Genomic DNA, 19895 nt, shown 5'->3' on the forward strand with positions numbered 1-19895 from the left:
CAGCTCAGCCAGCCTAAGATGGCTGACGGGCGCGGCGGCACAAGCGGGCTTCGTGCGGCGGAGGTCGGCCGCCGGCGGTGGAGGGCGCGAGGGCTCCTGGGAGATGTAGTTCTCCCCCGGAGCCGGCTGATCCGCCTCCGGACTCCTCCTTGCGGGGCCTGCTGGGAGTCGTAGTTCGGCTGGCCCCTCACCTCCGCAGTGGCCGCGCACGGCGGTGCAGGAGAAGACTACCGCTCCCAGCGCCCACCGCGCGACGGGCGGCTGTAAACAAACAGCGCGGAGGGCTATGGCGCCAGCGGGCTGCGCTGGGGGGCGCTGAGAGCCGGGGCCCCAGCGGGGGAGCCGGGGGCACCCATGGACGACAGCAAGGTACGGGCCGGCCCGGCCCTGCCCTGCCCTGCCCTGCCCTGCCCTGCCCGGCCGGGGCAGGGGCAGCGCGGCTGGGAGGCTGCGGGCGCGAGGGAGGAGCCGTCCCCTTCCCTCTCGTCGCCTGCTGAGCGAGGCTTAGGGCACGAATGGCACGGTTACAGGAGCAGCGGCTGGGGTTGTTCAGTCTGGGGAAGGGGAGGCTCGGGGGAGATCTCACTGCTCTCTGCAGCTACCTGAAGGGAAGGTGTGGGGAGCTGCGGGCGGCCTCTGCTCACAGGTAACCAGGGATAGGACCAGAGGGAATGGCCTCAAGTTGTGCCAGGGAAGGTTCATGTTGGAAACGAGGAGACATTTCTACTCAGAAAGAGCAGTCAGGCACTGGGACGGGTTGCCCAGGGAGGTGGTGGCGTCACTGTCCCTGGGGGTGTTCAAGGAAAGGCTGGACGTGGTGCTTGGGGACAGGGTTTAGTGGGTGACAGTGGTGGTAGGGGGATGGTCAGAACGGATGATCCTGAAGGTCTGTTCCAACCTTAATGATTCTGAGAAAAGAAAACGCTTGGTGTAATTTCTTAAGGAATAAATCTAAAGCGTTTGAATGTGATCGATAATTTACCAGTGCATGTCATCCAACAGAAGGATCAGGGGTATGTGAATGGTTCATGCTAATGTGACAAACTGGTATTTATACTCCTTGGCTTTACTGGGGCCTTGTATGTAAGCTGCAAAGGTGGGTGGGAGAACCTGCACTGCTGAAGCCAACAAAATGCGGACAGTCGTGAGGACAAACTGGATGAAACAGTACCTGTGATCAGGGCAGGAGTTTAGACGATATGGAAGATTTAATTTTGGAGGCATGTATAGCTACTTCATTTCTCTTGTGACAGAATTACTTTATTTAGAACAGGTAACTTGCGTGTTTTTTTTTCATTAAAAATAATTTTTATACTATTATGTTTTGTGCTAATGAGACAGGTCTTTGCTCTTTTTTGCTTAGAAGAAGTGATGTCAAGTGAAGGAAAGAGTAGGCCAAGTGGAATATTTCCTCTTCCTATCTTATGTCTCAAGTACAATTTCATAATATAATGTTTTCATATTATACTCCCACTGAGATACTGTCAAGGGCTATGGCTTTGAAAAGGGTGCTGCCGAGAACTACTGGGTGTGGTGGTTAGTAAGGACAACTGAAAATCTTTGTTCCCTCAGCAAGTTTTACATTAGGTAGTAGTCTTACAGGATATCAGATCCCCATATCTTCTACAGAAAATAGCCAATACTAGTCAGTAAGAGCTGGCTGCTTCGGAAAGTTTCACTGTTGTTATTTTGTAGGGCTGCAATTGGCTTCAGAACAAATTCATGGGGCTGCAGGTTGCCCCTAGAGTTTGATGGCTCTGTTGAAGAGATCCTACTGCTGTTGGGAGGAGGGCGCTTCCCATTTTTGTTGCTGCCTCAGAATGAGGCAAGCACTGTTTATACTTCATTTTATAGCTGGTCCCATCTTCCAGCTGAAGCCAGAATGTCCTTGAAGCCTTCTAAAATCTCCACTGAGTCACATTTTGCATGTTATTTGAAGGGCTGGACTGTGTGACCTGAGAGTCTTATCATGGAATTGAACGAGTGTGACTATGAAAGGAATTTCCCTATAAAAATGAGGTCATTGAATTACATAATTCGTGAGGTAATTGCTCCATAGTTATATCCACCAAAGTTCAGAGTTTTCATCTACGTAACATAAGGAATTTGGAATTGTAGGCTGTAACATTTTCCCTAATTCTAAGTGCACTATAGTTTAGTCTTCTCTGGATGAAGAGGGTGTAAGAGGCATGATTCCTCTTCGCGTATTTTCTCAAAATGAGAAGGAAGTAGTAAAAACTAAAGGGAGAGACAGAAGATCCAAGGGTCAGATCTAGAAAACTTCTTTCACGCTCAAGTTTAAAAGGATGTTTTTAAATTATTCAAACAAACAATAAAAAATAACCCCAACTACGACCTGCTTTTCTGTAGAGCTTCTGTGAGGCTACGGCTTGCTCTGATACTGATCTCATTTATCCTTGCTGTGGTTTGAGCTATTATTGGTTGTCCAAGAAATAGAGTTTAGTGATGTAGCTGTTCTTTGTCAATTAATCACAGTTAAAATAGCACTTACATGCTTCCAAAATATTTAGACATAAGAAAAAAGAGAAATTCTGTTACTGTAGTTTCAGCATTGATAGGTGATACTAGTTGATTAGTTTACAAGACTATAATTTGTTACGTTTATTATATAAATCAGGAAGCAGAGTGTCTGTATTAAGGTAAGAGGTGCTTTTCACATTTGTGGTAATAAAAATGACCCTGGTAATTTTTAAAATGCAGTTCTAGGTAGCTAACTGCAATCTTTTGTATTTATTACGGGTAAACTTTCAATATACTTCTGTGAGCAATTAACTTCTCAGTTATCATGCAGTATCTACTTTTTATTAGAACAGTAAAACTGAAACAAAAACAACAACAAATAGAAGTGGTTTGGGTTTACCTTCTTTTATTACAAATATGTTATTCCTGTAATGAGAAGATAGCTTTTGAAAATACAGCTTGAGATGAAACGTATTTTTCTTTTAAAAATGTGCTGAACTGAGCAACACGTGAGTAGATAAAGTTTTAAGAAAAAGTGTATTTGGGAAACAAATATTACACTGATAATGGCATTTTTTAACTTAAACTGGGATTTATTTTTGAAAGAAATGTATACCGCATCATTCTTGGCTTCAGCAGTGGGATATAGTTAATTCCATGCTTTTTGGTATGCAAAGGAAAATTGTGTAATACACCAAACAGCTTTATAAAATGTCATCTTAGTTTAATACAGCTACTGTTAGATACATGAATGGGGGGGGGAGAGGGGAAGAGCTTGGGAAAAAGCTTTTTTTTCATTATCCAGTTAAGATGAGAATGAACCTGACTCCTCAAAATTTTCAAACAGTGGACCTCATTCTCTCACTAATTTTTAATTCCAGGTTAGTTTCTCAAGTTTGAACAGGCTTGTTCTTGGTGGTTGGCTTTCTTTTGCTTTTAAATAAATAGCATGAAGAAGCAAAGTCCTTTGGTGTTCCTGCAGGCTGGTCCCAGGGCTGTGGACAAGAACATCGGTCTCAAGGTCCAATTGTTTTTAAAGTTCTGCAAGCTTATGACGAGGCGAGTGAAAGAAAAGTCCGTAAATAGGTCAGAGGCTTTTCAGGTGCTGATGTAGTCTGAGGTGAAAACCAAACGCTCAGACTAGCTGTTCTTACGGGACATTCGTATTTATGGATCAAGTGTCTAAAGGTGTCTTGCCCTGGTGTTCACATGGCCTTTGCATTTTGGGGAAGAGCTTGGTGATAGGGCAGGGGAAAGCCCACAGCAAAGACCACACATGAAGAGTTGAGCTGCAAACCCTGGCTCTGATACATCAGATATCCGCGTGTGATCCTGAGGCAGGGGGAGGGAGTTTGCTGTATATCATGAGTGACAGGGATACAGACATCCCTTGAAGGGAGTGCAAGAGCAAGTTAGGTTTGAAATCTGGGTAATGTACTGGGCTTGACAGGTCTTCATTCATTAGAGATCCTCCAGCACTTCTCCACCTGTGAGTCTCAAAGTTGTGGGTGACCAAGACCACAAAGAGAGGGTAGATCTTCCAGGCAGTCCTGGAATCGACTCCAAGGAATGCTCTGAATGCTGTAGCAGGGACCGACAAATAGTGTGAGAGCGAAGCATGGGATCTGTTTTCATACTGATCCAAGCTGTTACAGGGAGTGGCTATTATGTTTTTACCCTTTAGGGCTCTTCTAGAGCATGCAGGTTTGTAAAGTGCTATAGTATTCTTCCATCCAGGATCTTGTTCAAGCATAAAATATTTTCATTGCTGATCTAAATAGATTATAATTTGAGATGGGCAATTTCAAATCCTCAAGTGTTCTAACAAGTCACTTGTTGCTGGACAGCGTTGCTCAGCTGACGTGTCTGCTTTCTTACTTTTACAGTGGGTAAGTAAAATGGATTAGCCTAAACCCCACAGAGCAGTTAGAACAATTTTATTTCATACTTGTAGTGGGCTAGGAGGACAGCGCTATTCTAGGAGGATAGAATGTAGCATAGTGTTACTTGGCCATCAGCCTTGCGTGTTTCAAGCACTAGATGGTTTTGAAGTGCCTGGGTTCTTTTAGTGTAACCTGTCAGTGTGCATGGTGTATTGGTGGATATGCTTCCGCGAGGCTGTAGTTGTGTTCTGTGGGCAAGAAGAGGATTCTGATCTATCGAGAGGTAAGGAGTAATGCAAACGATTGCTGGAATCGAAATAACGACTCTTGCTCTGAACCGTAGCACTTGCTCATCTAGACTTGTGGACACCTGCTTAACGCTTTATGAAATCTTGATGTTTATTTCTAGCTTATGCCTTTTTTTTTTTCTTTTTTGAGTAGACATTTCAGCAAAAATAGTCTTTACATACTTGTGCTAAAGATTACCTTCTTCATACATTAATCACTTTATATGAGAAGACCTTTAGGATTAATTTCTATTGACAGAACTGCTTAAGACTTGTAAGTTGTTTGCTCCCTTAATATCTTAGGTTTTTGGGTCATTATCAGATGCATTTTTGGAGTGCTTGCTCGGTGTGATGCAGGATGCTGAGTCTGCCAGTGAAAGTTGTCTAACTAGTCTGTGTAAAGCATATAAAATGCCATGCAATGGAGGAATAACCGGCATGCTTTCTAGCTGAGTTACATCTATAACTGTGAGTGATATGCTATGACTGAAAGCACTGAATAACATAATTTTTCTTAGGAGACTTGTGACTAATTTAATTTGATTATTGATTTTGAGAAAACATTTGCAAACATGACTAGTTGTTTTTTTTTCCCTTCTGCCATAATGAATGCAATACTTAGGCTTGGTTTTTATTTTTCCCAATCATTTTAATAGGTTTATGTAATTCCTGTACATAATCATCAGTTAGATTCTGCAGACCTACTCCTGCAACTATTAATACAAACAACAATGTGCTGAAGGCGATTTCTCGAGTTGGATCTCAAGTCCTGGCTGCTGTAGCACTTGTGAGCCCTCTGTGAATGAGCTGTAAGCTGCTGCAAGATACTGAAGTGGTCAGTGCTCTCAGCATTGCTGAGAGGTGCTTTGGGTAGCACTGTTTTGTTCTGCCAGACTGTTCAGTGCCTGCAGGGATACCAGGCCAGCTTTACCTTGAGCAGCTCAGATCCTTGGGGAATGCTAGCAGTCATTCTGTGCAGCTCCTTCAGAAGGAGGACCTCTCCGCAACACCTTCTGGCAGTACTGTAGAGATATGCTGGATCCCTTTGGGCAAAAAAGAAAAATAATCCAGAACACTGATAGCTTCAGTTAGCTGCCCTGATACAGACAAAGCCATTTCCAATTCCAGGTCAAATAATTTTGAACACGGTTACTGGGTGAGTGATACTATGGTCTAGGCGCTGCATCTGAAAGGGAGGGAAGCTGTGTTCTGTTCTCTGAAGTCTGACTGAACTGAAATATGGGCTTGGTTGGGTTTGTGACAGATGCATGTTATTAATAAATCTGTGACAGATTTTATCATCAGTTTTGCTCTGCGTTTTGGTGGCGTGTGACTCCCCCAAAAAAACAAATCCCCACTGCTGAATGCTAACAGCTCCCACCCCTTATAAACTTCAGAGGAATACAAAGGGAATACAATATGTTTGCCTGCTTGTTTTTGGTTGGTTTGCTGACTTGTTCAACATAATTGAGCACTTCTGCCTTTTTTTCTTTCACATCAGCATAGCAACTGGCTGGGCAAACATGACCCTAAAGCCAGGGAGATACTATAGTGTGGAATGGTGACAGAGGATTTACCACTTGGGTTGCTTCAGGTTACAGTCAGAGCTTCCAAATACTGGAAAGGAAAAATTATGAAGCAGACAGGATTTAGTTAGATCACTTACTACACTAGCTGTGCAGGGTGATGCCTAATTATATGGTGAGCTGCAGCTTAGGAGCTGTGGAGACAGTGTGAATCTTTCAGGATGGTGTGAGGGCAGATGATTAGGGCCTTGCTGCTGGAAGTAAGAGTTAAAAGGAGCAAAGCTCTTCATTATTTCCATACCTGGTGGCAAGAGCATTGGCAAGCCATGATTGATGAGGTGCAGGCCTTTTTTCCTCCCGTAATAACACAGCTTGTGTGCCGGGCTGGTGCAGTGATAAAAGATCGTGGGGGGACAGAGAGTGCAACTGGTGTACCTCTCTGCAGAAACCTCTCTGAGTTGATGGGAGGGAACAGAGAATAATTGATAATGGTAGATCCAGGGTGCAGCTGTGATGTGCAAAGCAGTCCACAACAGTGGTTGATTTAGTTGCAGACTACAAAGTGCCTTTAAGTGTTTGGTGTCCATGTCTGTCGATCTAGCCACAAAAACATGTCTTTAAACTCAGGGTTTGGACAGAGGTCACTTGATCCTCTTACCTGGCCTTGAAGAGGCTGGGTGATGTTTGCAACTAATCTTAGTGATGTGGTGTGCTGGGATTCTCGTCTGGAGGGCTCGCCTACTGCCTGGGGGGGTCAGACCTCAATGAGTGGCCGAGGAGAGAGCTGGCATGTGTCTCTAGCTCTTGAATTCAGAAACTTAGCTCCAACTACCTTGTGTTGACCCAGAAAAGCCTCAGGTGGTAAGTCTTGGAGAACTTAGGTACTTTGTCTGTGGTGTGTAATGTGACATCCAGAACTGGATCTGGGGATGTTTTCCTTGAGAAGCAACAAGTTGCACAAAGCTTTGTATAAAAGCAACTCATTGGTACAGATGTGGCGGATGTTACTTGGTGTCTTGGACCAGGTTGTCCTATCCTGCAGCACCAAGTTTAATGGCTTACCACATGCATTAGTTACAGACAAGCCTGGAAAACAGGATCTGAAGGAGAACACCTTGGTGGAGTAAATGGACTATTCAACTTGTGTTCTGTAGTTCAGGTGTAAAAGTGACTTTTTTGTTTGCTTTTCTGAATGTGCTATGTTTGTTTCATTATCGCTGGATGTCCATTAAGTACTTTCTCTTCCTCCATTTGATTGTGGGGGCAGCTACTCCTGAATAAATTAGGAGAGGCAATGTACAAAAGGCTAGATTATGTTGGCATGTGATTGTTGACTTGCTTTCCAAAGAAAGAATAGACTCAATTGTATACTCAATTTTTTCATTCGAGCACATCAATTCACTGTTACTGTTTTTATTGCAGCCTGCTAAGTTTGTAGAACAAGTGACTTCTTTGAATGTCAAAGCCGACTTGTTTTGTAGCATTGCAAAGTAAAAAGTGCCTTTTTTTCATTATGAACTCTGATATTTTGAACAGTGCCTTTTAGAAAAAGTACAGTTTATACACAGTATGGTGAAATACCAAGCCAGCATTGAAATTCGTACACGTAGGTGTGTTTCTCCACACCCCCTCCATTCAAACAATGCGGTCAGAATGCAAATAAAGAGAAATTCTCACTTCAGAGGGGAAGTGGGGCGTGTGGCTGATGTAATGCTTACAGGGCAATACTACCTGATGGCCAGCGTACTAAGTTTCATAGCATGTCGAAGACTTTCATGTGCCACATTCTCATACTAAGAGTGAAATATTTGGGTGGGGAAGCACAGAATAAATACCAGGAAAACTATTCCCTTCTTTTATATCTGTAGCAAGAGAAGCTTTCAGACCTGTAAAAAGGAACCACAAAGAAAAGGGCAGAATGATCCAACACCTTCAAGGGACAGGAGAAGCTGTCGTGAGGGTCACATTTCTTCAGGAGAGATCCAAGTTAGGCATTGGAAAAATTTGATGCTGGGATGGGTTGCATAAGGAGATGATTTTCAGTGCTGTGTAGTACTGTTTGTAAAGTGAACATGGCCAAAGTGGTTAGGTTCAGCTCCATTGGAGGCAGCAGAGACAGGGCGCAGTGTAACTGAATTCCTTGTTTAGTAAAAATCCCTGGAAGATGCCTTTGAAATAAAGCAAGATGGAGGAAGTTTAGATGGGTGGTGGATAATTCTGAATGTTTTGTCTTTAGAGGAGGCTGAAACTAGTCATTCTACTGCAGCAAAAATAGGCTTTAGGTTGTAATGATGTAAATCTTTCTTTTTTTTCCTTCCAATTTTAAGTCTTAAAGTCAATAAGGTATTCTTGAGCTGGCAATTACTAGGGCATGGGTTGTTAATAATACTAAATCAATTTTGCTAGAGAGTTGACTGGTCATCTTGAGCCAGCTGTAGGCACAATGACATGGTCTCAGTGTTCCCTTTGCAGAACATCATCTCTAGTGTACTCTTCATTTCCAGGTGGTTGGAGGCAAAGTAAAGAAGCCAGGCAAGCGAGGTCGTAAACCAGCAAAAATAGACTTGAAGGCAAAGCTCGAAAGAAGTCGTCAGAGTGCAAGAGAGTGCAGAGCCAGGAAGAAGCTGAGGTACCAGTACCTGGAAGAGTTGGTTTCAAGCCGAGAGCGAGCCATCTGTGCTCTCAGAGAAGAGCTCGAAATGGTAAGAAACTACCACGTAATATAATGCTCAATATCATTCAGGGTCTACTCTCATGGACATTTGTTCTTGAAATCACTGTGACTAAAATGAGGGGGATTTGGCCAGCCATAAAGTATGAAAGCATCAGAAACAGATGGACTCAGCTGCTTGCCTGCTTTGCATGATGAGTAATGAACTTTGTGCTGCAAGTTAACAGCTGGTTTTGAACTGGAAGTGAGCAAAGAAAGCACCTTTGCATATGACTCTTTGAAGCATTTATTTTGGAAAACCTCTGATAGAGGTTGAAAGAAGTAGAGTTTGGAAAGAGATGGGGTAAAATATCAGTGGGGACATACATCCACAGTGTGTTAGTGCTTCCAGTACTTTTGTCTTTGTGGGGGAGGCTGGTTCTTGCAGCATACTCTCTGTTTACATGTGCAAACGGTTGTGCAGCTACCCCTTGTTTAGAACACATAGAAGATGGATGTCTTGGCCAAATGAGTTGCATTAACAAAAGAGAATGTTTCATGTAGAAATCAAGACTCAGTTCCTCACTGATATGAAGATGTCATTGATGTTTCATTCACAAGCTTTAGGCTTGTTTGATGAGGCAGGGCTGGTCACCAGAAGTTAATAGGGTTAGTATTAGGTGGAATGTTAGTCAACTGGCCGTGGGCTCTTCAGTGTGTTTTGGGGTTTGACAAATAAGAATTTAAGGTGAGGGAACTAGGAATAAGGCAAACATTCTGTAACTCTGCCTTGCACAATCAGGAAGGACCTCTTAATAGTCAATCAGCCCCAGAGTCATGTGAAATATTTGTTTTTAATAGGCCATGAACTGGAACGGTATTCTGGCATGCTAACAGCAAGAAAATGCACAAAGTGTTCCATGTTGTTTAATAATTACAGTATTGTGTCTAGCTCTGCCACTGAGTAGCAGTTTATTGACTGAATCAGGATTTACTGAAGCCAGGTATGCAACCATGGACACGTGCTTACCTCATTAACGCTCTGCAGTTTTGTAAGAGGCTTCAGTCCAGTAAATTCAAGCCTTAAATGAATATACCGGAAGGTAAAGATTACAGCTCTGTTTTGTCTGCTGATGTGATCCTGGCAGTTTGCTAATGCCTAATGTGTTTGCATATTTCAGTACAAGCAGTGGTGCATGGCGATGGACCAAGGGAAAATCCCCTCTGAAATAAAAGCCCTACTAACTGGAGAGGAGCAGGGCAAAGCACAGCAGAACTCAACCAAACTTGCCAAGGCTGGGAAGACAGAAACAAACAGCAGCAATCCATGTAGGTATCCAGCCTATGATTAATTCCTATTTTGTTACATCTTTTGTGGTGTAGGAGGATGGCTGTGGTGTGGGAAGAAACATAAGGATGTGCTCTTGGGCACAAATAGTTGATTGAAGCAAAAGGCATAGTGGGTGGTACAAAGACTCTGTGTAATGTTTACATGGACAACACAGAAATTATACTAGTAAGGAAGCTGGGCAGTTATTTCAGAAGAAGGCTCAATTTTAGTTTCAGTAAGGCCTGCGAAAACAGGAGACTGTAATCTTTTACAGCGTTCTCTGTTTTCTTAGTGTGAGGGAAATGGAGCACGTAAATCTAATTTTTAAAATTCCGTCAAGAAAATATTATTCTATCTGCAAACACTCAAAAGTGAGAAATGCTGGAACTGGGGTTTCTAATGGAGTCTTCTTTCTCCCTCATTCATGTTTGTCAAGGGGATGAAATAAGGCTCTTCCAGGCATGAAAAGATGACTTTATATTTTGTGGTCTTTGTATTTTGTTACATGCATGCAAAGGAACAGTTAAGGCAGTATAGGCAATTCTCTATCTCCTGTCCTTTTTTTAATATTTCTACAGATTAAATTACAATTTACTGCAATTTTTAAATTACGTATTCCTAGCTCTGTTTTTAAGAAATGGTGTGAAAACCACGTTTTTCACTATAACAGTCTTCCCCCATGGTGCATCATTCACAGGAGCTGAATGCAGAACCTTCCACACTGCAGCAGAGATAACTTGGTAGCTATCAGAAGAATGCTGTTATCAGAGAAATGGATGCATCCCTGGGTCCAGGGAGAAGGATGCCAAACTGCTGTCTTCTCTTTGCTCCTCCCCACGTGAAACTCTTTGCTTGTGGTGTTCATAAACCTGCATGGAGTGGGGCTTCTGGGGTAATAGGTGTTTCTGTAAGTGGAGCCTTGTTCTTCCTTTCTCTACACCTCCCTCCCCAAATACAGCTATGCAGCTTTTGGACATTTCCAGTAAGAGATGAGGGCTGCCCTTGTATTAGAGGCATGAGCCCAGAATTAGACTGGCTTTGTGGTCAGTAGTTACGTGGTTGGTAACCATTGTGGGAGACTGAGAGATTCTGTAACACAAAAGCAAGAGGAGGATACCATAACAACTTTGCTAAAGCTAAATGGAATATTATAGGTCAAGGAAAAGGGGCCTCATCAAAAGCTTTCAATAAGAAAATTAATAATAATGTTACTTGCAACCCAGGTAAAAGTGTTGCTTTCAGCATCCTTTTATAATGCAGCATGTATTTTATGTTATTGGTGCTCTTGAAGAGGTACTATGTGTATGCCCATACTTCTTACCCTCGGTAAGATAGTCAGAACATCTCCCTACACCCTGCTTCTAGCAGTGGAATAACTGCCACCTGTTCCCACCTGTCAAGCGCTGCTATTTTTCTGTATCTACCTATAGTTTAGGCCCAGGTATCTTCCTAGGCTGCAATGTGATATGAACTCTGCTGTGCTATCCTGATTTCCCAGCCAAAGATAATGCCAAGAACTGTTAGCAACGAAAACAGGTTGCCTCTGTTTGGTCTTGCCATAAGAGAGACAATGGCAAAAGTCTTGTGGGCTGGTTCAGGACAATGACAGATAACCTGCCACTTAATTTAGAGTGCACTTTCTTCTGTACATGCTTTTTGTGTGTGTATGATGAAATGTGAAGAGTGGAGCTCTCATTTTTTTCAGTGGGGCTTTTGCTTTGCTTGTTCTGTTTGTGACAATGTCTTTCTCTGTATTTTATGAGATGCATGGAATGTTTTTTAATCTTATGTTTTCTTTGTTTCATAGAATAAATATTATAATGAATGACTTGCTCGACTGAATGTTGCATTCTTTTTGTTAAAGTAATTGTCTGTTTAGAATTATCTTAATTTAGAATTAGTCAAAAGGACTGAAAATAATAAAGTGCCATATTTCAGCGTACAGCACGCAGTTGTTTTTTGAATTCCATTCTGAGCTCTCATATTAATCCTTAAAGCATGATTTTCAGTATACTTTAGATCTTCCACACATGTACTTAGCAATTGCCAGAAGTGTTGCATAGACATAGAAAACTGTTTTGCAAGGTTAAGTAACACTGAAGCAGAGATGGGGAGGATGAGGTGTGGTTATTTTTTTCACCCCCCCCCCCCTTTTTAAGCTCTGAACTGCAGTTTTGGAAGACAGCAACAAGGTCAACCTGTAAGTATAGATCAGTTGAATGCTTGCCTGTCCCTTTTCTCTGTACTCTGGAGGAAAGCATAGTAGGCCAGATGTCCAGAGCTATATTCTGTGAATCTTGCAGTTGGATTTTGTAACATGAATATGCCAGTGGTTTCGTATGTTGGTTTTGGGTTAGAATTAGACTTACACAGTACCTCTGGTTTTGTATGTAAGCTACATGTTGTACATAAACGTACTTCGAAGAATCTGCCCAATGAGGGATGTAGAAAACGTTCAGAGGAGTTATGATATTCATGCAAGGAACAGTTTCACTCTGGTAAATGCAGCACTGATGTCATCATAAATATCATGCTTTCTCTCTTCCCTCCAGTCTTTTTGTTTCACTTTCTCTGATACTATAAAAGAAATTTCTTGGGTAGTTTTCTTTTATGGAGGAAATGGAGAGCTGGAATTTTCAGATATGATGAGCAACAGTTTTCATCTGTTTCATATCCTAGTGGCTCCTGCTTCTGGGCTTAGTCAGAAGTTGGCGTTACAGGGTTGTATTGGGCAAGCTCTGTGGCACACTTAGTGGCATGTGTGTTCAAGCAGGCTTTTTGTGCATCATGCAGATGGGACAGGAGGCATGCTACAGTCTACGTCATCATAAACTGCTTTCGTGTTTGTCCCGCAAGCCAAAATATGCATGACACAAAGTTAGCGGCTCTAATTTGAGTCTTCCAATCTGCTCTGGATGCCGTATTTCTTAACAATATGTAGGATTCCCAGCAAGAATCAGTACATAAAGTTCCATGCCTTCTGCCATGTGACAGATTGTGCAACATAATGAATGTTCTGGCCTTGGTGGATCTGCAGGAGTCCTTTGTTTTGCAGTTTGAACTTCAGTAGTTCCCCTTTAAAGCTAACAAATATTTGTGGTGCTCATTTGACACTGTATGCTTGTAGTCTTCATCCACTCTGAAGTGTCTCCTAGAAGTGATACAGCCAGGTCCTCTGACTAGGAGTCTCAAATTGTACTTAAATAACAAAGGATGACTTGGTCTTACCCTCCATGTATAAGATGGGTACATCTTATATGCCTTCCATCCATTTCTCCTGTGGTGAGTCTGTGCAGCTGATTTTCTATCAAACACTGAAAAAAGGAAACAAGCCTGGAAACGCCTCACGTTCCCTCCTGCCATGGAAATCTAATGGTCAGCTAGAACCATTTGTCCAGCTAAAGGTGGGTATCTCTTGGAGACTCTATCCACAGTCATCCAAAAATACTGCATGTAGTATTTGGTGTTTATAACAATACTAAGACTGTTACAGTAAGATGTAGTAAGACTGAGCTAGATGTTGATGGAGTAAGCATTGTACACTTGTACTAATGCTTTTGGAGATCTTAGCCTGAGGACTGGTACCAGGTAGTGGAAACTTGTTAAGAAAAAGATGGAGTAAATTTTGTCTTTTTGCTTAAATCACAAAAAATACATTTGAAACAAAGAATCCTGAAAAATGAAGTGGATACATTTAATAAGCATGTCACTTAACTGAGAACATTTTGCCTAACTGTATTATTTTTTTTTTAGAAACCATCATTCACAATCTGCTTTCATAATCTGATAAGGAGTGTTTTCGAAAGAATTTGTCTTCCAATAAGTGCCAGAGGTGGGATGTGCTTCCATTTTTTGTTGTTTTGGAAGGATTTTTTTTGTTTAATACATTTCAAAAAGCTTTTGACTTTTTTTGACAGCTGGAACCATGACTAGTTTTGGGAGGTTCCATTCACAGTTCCTGTGAAGGATTTTTTTTTTTTTTAATTTTGCATTTTAGGGTGAAGATTAATGTACATCAATAATTAGTCAAGTTCTTCATAGCATCCTGTGGAGAGACAGAGAAAAATTGGCATTGTAGTTCAATTTGTTGCTTTTCCAAGAAATGATAATCTCCTTTATTACAGAATCACAGAACTGTAGGGGTTGGAAGGGACCTTGAAAGATCATTGGGTCCAACCCCCCTGCCAAAGCAGGTTCCTCAGAGCAGGTTGCCCAGGAAGGCGTCCAGACAGGCCTTGAATATCTCCAGAGAAGGAGACTCCACAACCTCCCTGGGCAGCCTGTTCCAATGCTCCATCACCCTCACCGTGAAGAAGTTCTTTCGCATGTCAGTGCGGAACTTCCTGTGCTCCATTTTGTGGCCATTGCCCCTTGTCCTATCCCCACAAACCACTGAGAAGAGGTTGGCTACATCCTTCTGTCCCCCACCCCTCAGATATTTATATACACAGAGGAGATCCCCTCTGTCTTCTCTTCTCCAGGCTGAACAGACCCAGGTCTCAGCCGTTCTTCATAGAGAAGATGCTCCAGGCCCCGTATCATCTTTGTGGCCCTCTGCTGGACTCTTTCCAGGAGCTCCCTGTCTTTTTTGTACCGGGGAGCCCAGAACTGGACACAGTACTCCAGGTGAGGCCTGACCAGGACAGAGTAGAGGGGGAGGATCACCTCCCTCGACCTGCTGGCCATGCTCCTTTTAATGCACACCAGGATCCCATTAGCCCTCTTGGCCACAAGGGCATAGTGCTGGCTCACGGCCAACCTGTCATCCACCAGGACCCCCAGGTCCTTTTCGTCAGAGCTCCTCTCCAGTAGGTCGTCCCCCAGCCTGTACTGATACTTCAGGTTGTTCCTTAGCTATAAGATTACTGCTAATATATAAGGATCAAATGTTTTGGGCTAGTCTAAAAATGCAGAGAAAGCAAGAAAAGCTGAAATAAGATCCTTTTTCCTCATCATGCTTCAGTGTTACAGCATGAGTGATAGAGGATCAGTTCATGTAGAAACCCCTGTTGTAGGTAAGGAAGATAAAACACCAGGTTGTGACTTCCCTGATGTTAGTGCCATTGAGCATTTACAGCACCTCGGTTGACAAGGCACTGGCACAGGCTGCTCAGAGAAGTTGTGGATACCCTGTCCCTGGAGGTGTTCAAGGCCAGGCTGGATGGCGCTTTGGGCAATTTATTCTAGTGGGAAGTGTCCCTGCCTATGGCAGGGAGGTTGGAACTGGATGAGCTTTAAGGCCCCTTCCAACCCAAACCATTCTGTGATTAATTTCAGTGTAAGTTACATACATAGCTGAATTTCTTGTACAAATTCGTGTGTTTGTGTTAGAAAACAGAAGCTTCCAGTTTGCTGTAAAATCTGCAGTATCTCATACTGAATAGTGTGCCACTAGACTACAGTTGTTGCTATATTTATGGAAGGTATAGATCTGCGTATGTAGATATATAGGAATCTGTACTGTCAGTAATAACTATTCCATTAAGCAATTTCTGCCAAGACTGTTGCTTAGCTTAATTGTTATATTATTTACGATTGTTTGTGTTTTTCCTTACTCACTTTAAGTTGTAGCTAGAAAATGCTGTCACTGTTCATCTAATGATGTTCAGCAATGCTTCATTAAAACAAACAACAAATGGCCTTCAGGTTTTTTATCTTCCAGAAAAAAGCACTTGGGGGTGGAAGTTTTGCTTCCATAACTAGTGCAAGATTAGTCCTGCTTTTCTGTGCCTGTCTGTAACCAAAAACTGGCTTAAATCAACCCTATTAACTGCTACTTTGAGCAATTCTTGATTATGCTGTCTATGTATCGGGGGTAATGCTGACATTCTTAACTATGCTGCAGCTGATTGGTATTCTGTTGATGAAATAAGATTTTATTTTGTGAAGAAAAGACTACAAGTGGATTGTAAAATATGTATTTTCATGAGACAGGATGTTTGTGAATCAAAACTGCTTTGTATAAAAGTTAACTTACCCATACTGTCTTTCTCATGGCAACTTTGAAAATATATTTTGATCGAGTTATAGAGTGCTGGTGACAGCAATGCTGCATATTCCTGTGGCAGAGCATACTAGCACTGTCTTCTGACTTCCACATCTCCTTATGTGGCATGCTCCACATGCCTGCTGATGTAAGAACAATTCTTTCCTACTCCCTATCAAACATAGATCCTGCCGTGTTGCTAGGTCAGTGTTTTCTGTTTTGAATTTCTGGGCTTTTTCTTTCCTCTACCCTAGAGCAGTACTTTGAAATCTCCCACTTTTCTGTATGCATTCCTTCCTTCCCTACAGAAAGAGGCTTCTGTGGATCTTCTTTCTTCCCCAAGTGGCCTGGCAGCTATTTTCAAAAGCCATCAAGGCTTCCTTTTCCAGAGGACTACATAAAAACATGAGTTATTCTGCTGTTTCTCTCTGTCTCTGCAAACATGCTGTACCACACCTGCCACTTCACATGGAATACTCCTGCATTTTGAGCTCTCCCTAACATCAGAGTAAATAGCCTTTCTGCATTGCAAACTCGTAATAATATCATCAGTCTTTGTAGGTTGGAACCCACTTCATGTTTCTCTGCATAGTCTAGTTGAAGCAGTGCTGATAGCTGCTCACTCCAGAGTGTGTTTTATGGTTTGTTCAAATGCTCTTGTCTTTAGCAGTATGATCAGGAGGAAGGCATCACTGTTAGCAGAGAGTGGCAGCAGGCGGCAATTCATAGAATCATAGAATATCCTGAGTTGGAAGGGACCCATAAGGATCATCAAGTCCAACGCCTGGCACTGCACAGGTCTGCCCAAAATTTTAGACCATGTGACTGCACAGTCCAATCACTTCTTAAATTCAGACAGGCTTGGTGCAGTGACTACTTCACTAGGGAGCCTGTTCCAGTGTGCGACCACCCTCTCAGTGAAGAACCTCTTCCTGATGTCCAGCCTAAACTTCCCATGCCTCAGCTTAACACTGTTCCTGCGGGTCCTATCACTGGTGTTTATAGAGAATAGGTCACCTGTCTCTCCACTGCCCCTTGTGAGGAAGTTGTAGACCACGATGAGGTCTCCCCTTAGCCTCCTCTTCTCCAGGCTGAACAGGCCCACTGCCCTCAGCCGCTCCCTGTATGTCTTCCCCTCTAGGCCCTTCACTATTTTTGTCGCCCTCCTCTGGACACTCTCCAACAGTTTCACGTCCTTTTTGTACTGTGGTGCCCAGAACTGCATGCAGTACTCGAGGTGAGGCTGCACCAGCGCAGAGTAGAGCGGGACTATCCCTTTCCTCAACTGACTAGCAGTGCTGTGCTTGATGCACCGCAGGATACTGTTGGCCTTCCTGGCTGCCAGGGTACACTGCTGGCTCATATTCAGCTTGCTGTCAACCATAACCCCCAAATGCCTCTCTGTGGAACTGCTCTCCAGCATCTCATTGCCCAGTCTGTATGTATAGCCAGGGTTGCCCCGTCCCAGGTGCAGGACCCGGCACTTGCTTTCGTTAAACTTCATGTGGTTGGTGATCACCCAGTTCTCCAGTCTGTCCAGGTCCAGGTCTGCAAGGCCTTTTCACCCTCATCAGAGCCCACAACTCCTCCAAGTTTGGTGTCGTCAGCAAATTTGCTCAAAACACTTTCTAGTCCTACATCCAAATCATTTATAAAAACATTGAAGAAGACTGGCCTTAAAATGGAGCCTTGAGGCACCCCACTAGTGACCATCTGCCATCCAGATATGGCCCCATTAACCACAACCCTTTGAGCCCTGCCCATCAGCCAATTGCTCACCCACCGGATGATGTTTTTGTTTAGTTGTATGCTGGACATATTGTCCAGTAGTATCCTATGGGAAACTGTGTCAAAAGGTTTCCTGGAGTCCAAAAAGATCAGCTGGTTTCCCTTGATCGACTAGATGGGTGATCTTATCATAAAAGGAAATCAAGTTTGTTAGGCAGGACCTACCCCTCATGAACCCATGTTGGCTGGGACCAATGACTGCATTGTCCCCCAGGTGTGCTTCAAGAACTTCAAGGGTCATCTTCTCCATAATTTCACCAGGCACTGACATGAGACTGACAGGCCTGTAATTGCTAGGGTCTTCTTTCTTGCCCTTCTTGAAAATTGGCACAACTTTTGCCAGCTTCCAGTCTACTGGGACCTCTCCAGGTTCGCAAAATCATTGAAAAATAATTGAGAGAGGTCCTGTGATGGCATCAGCCAGCTCTTCAAGAACCCTGGGATGGATCCTATCCGGACCCATGGACTTGTATAGATCCAGGCGGAGCAGCAAATCCCACACACATTCAGGGTCGGTGGGGAGTTTGTCATTCCCACTGTCATGGTCCTCGAGCTCAGGGCACCCAGGGTCCCGAAGGCCATCATCAGCATTGAAGACAGAGGTGAAGAAGGCATTAAATGTCTCTGCTTTGCCTGTGTCCTTGTCTGTGAGGAGACCTTCCCCGTCAAGTAGCGGACCTATGTGTTCTTTGGTTCTCCTTTTTCTGTTCACATATCTAAAGAAAAGCTTTTTATTGTCTCCCACAGACATGGCCAGCTTCAACTCTAGTTGGGCTTTGGCCACACAAATTTTCTCCCTACAAACACAAACAGCATCCCTGTATTCCTTCCTTGCTGCCTGACCCTCCTTCCAACAGCCATACACTTTCTTTTTTCATCTAAGCTCCAGTAGAAGATCCCTGGTCAGCCAGGTTGGCCTTCTGCCCCACATGCTTGACTTCTGATATTTTGGAATTGCCTGATCCTGTGCTTTTTGGAGGTAGTGCTTAAAGATTGACCAGCACTGATGGACACCAATGCCTTCAAAAGCAGCTTCCCAGGGAACCTTGCTGACTAGTTCCCTGAGCTGCCTGAAGTCTGCTTTCCCCATATCCAGGGCTGAAGTTTTGGTGGCAGTTTTCCTTCTGTCACCATAAATTCTAAACTCAACCACTTCATGATCACTATGACTGAGACGGCCACCAATTGCCATATCTCCCACAAAACCCTCTCTGTTTTCCAGCAACAGATCTATGAGGGCACCTTTCTTAGTTGGCTCCTTTAGCACCTGAACCAAGAAGTTATCATCGAGGTGCTTTATGAACCTCCTGGACTTGCTCATGTCAGCCGTGTGGTGATCCCAGTTGACATCTGGCAAGTTGAAGTCCCCCATAAGGACAGGCAAGTTGAAGTCCCCTATAAGGACAAGGGGAGTTGATCTCAAGGCATCTCTTAGTTCTGCAAAGAATAATTCATCGGCGTTGTCGTCCTGGCTGGGTGGTCTGTAATAGATTCCCACAATGACATCCCCTTTATTTGTTCGTCCCTTAAGCCTTACCCAGAGGTTCTCAACTTTGCCATCCCCAGCTTGAAGTTCCATGCAGTCCAGCCCATGCTTCACATATATTGCCACCCTGCCACCTCACCTACCCTGCCTGTCCCTCTTGAAGAGCCTGTAACCATCTATTGCAACTCACCAGGCACAGGACTCATCCCACCAGGTTTCACTTATGCCGATGATGCCATAGCTGTGGGACTGGGCCAAGACTTCTAGCTTGTCCATTTTATTCCTCATACTGCATGCATTTGTGTAGAAGCACTTCAAATGCGCCTCCCTACATGCAGCACCTCGTGGAGTCAACCGAAGGACCTCACTGTCACACAGTGTCTCTGATTCTAGGGTACCATCCCTTAGCTCATCACTGGCATGCCTGGTTTTATCCCCTTCTCCCTTTGACTCTAGTTTAAAGCCCTTTCTATCAGCC

At 43.5% G+C, this 19895-nt stretch overlaps 1 protein-coding gene across 1 annotated transcript; it reads left to right on the forward strand.

Moving 5' to 3' along the window:
- Window positions 1-271: 271 nt before the first annotated feature.
- On the forward strand, window positions 272-11972 carry CREBL2 (cAMP responsive element binding protein like 2). Its single transcript, XM_084305836.1, has 4 exons — window positions 272-369; window positions 8682-8879; window positions 10009-10156; window positions 10855-11972. Coding segments are annotated over exons 1-4 (363 nt in total). The 5' UTR covers window positions 272-354; the 3' UTR covers window positions 10857-11972.
- The last annotated feature ends 7923 nt before the right edge of the window (window positions 11973-19895 follow it).

Source organism: Netta rufina (genome assembly GCF_964035555.1).
Source record: "Netta rufina genome assembly, chromosome: 1".
Lineage (NCBI taxonomy): Eukaryota > Metazoa > Chordata > Aves > Anseriformes > Anatidae > Netta > Netta rufina.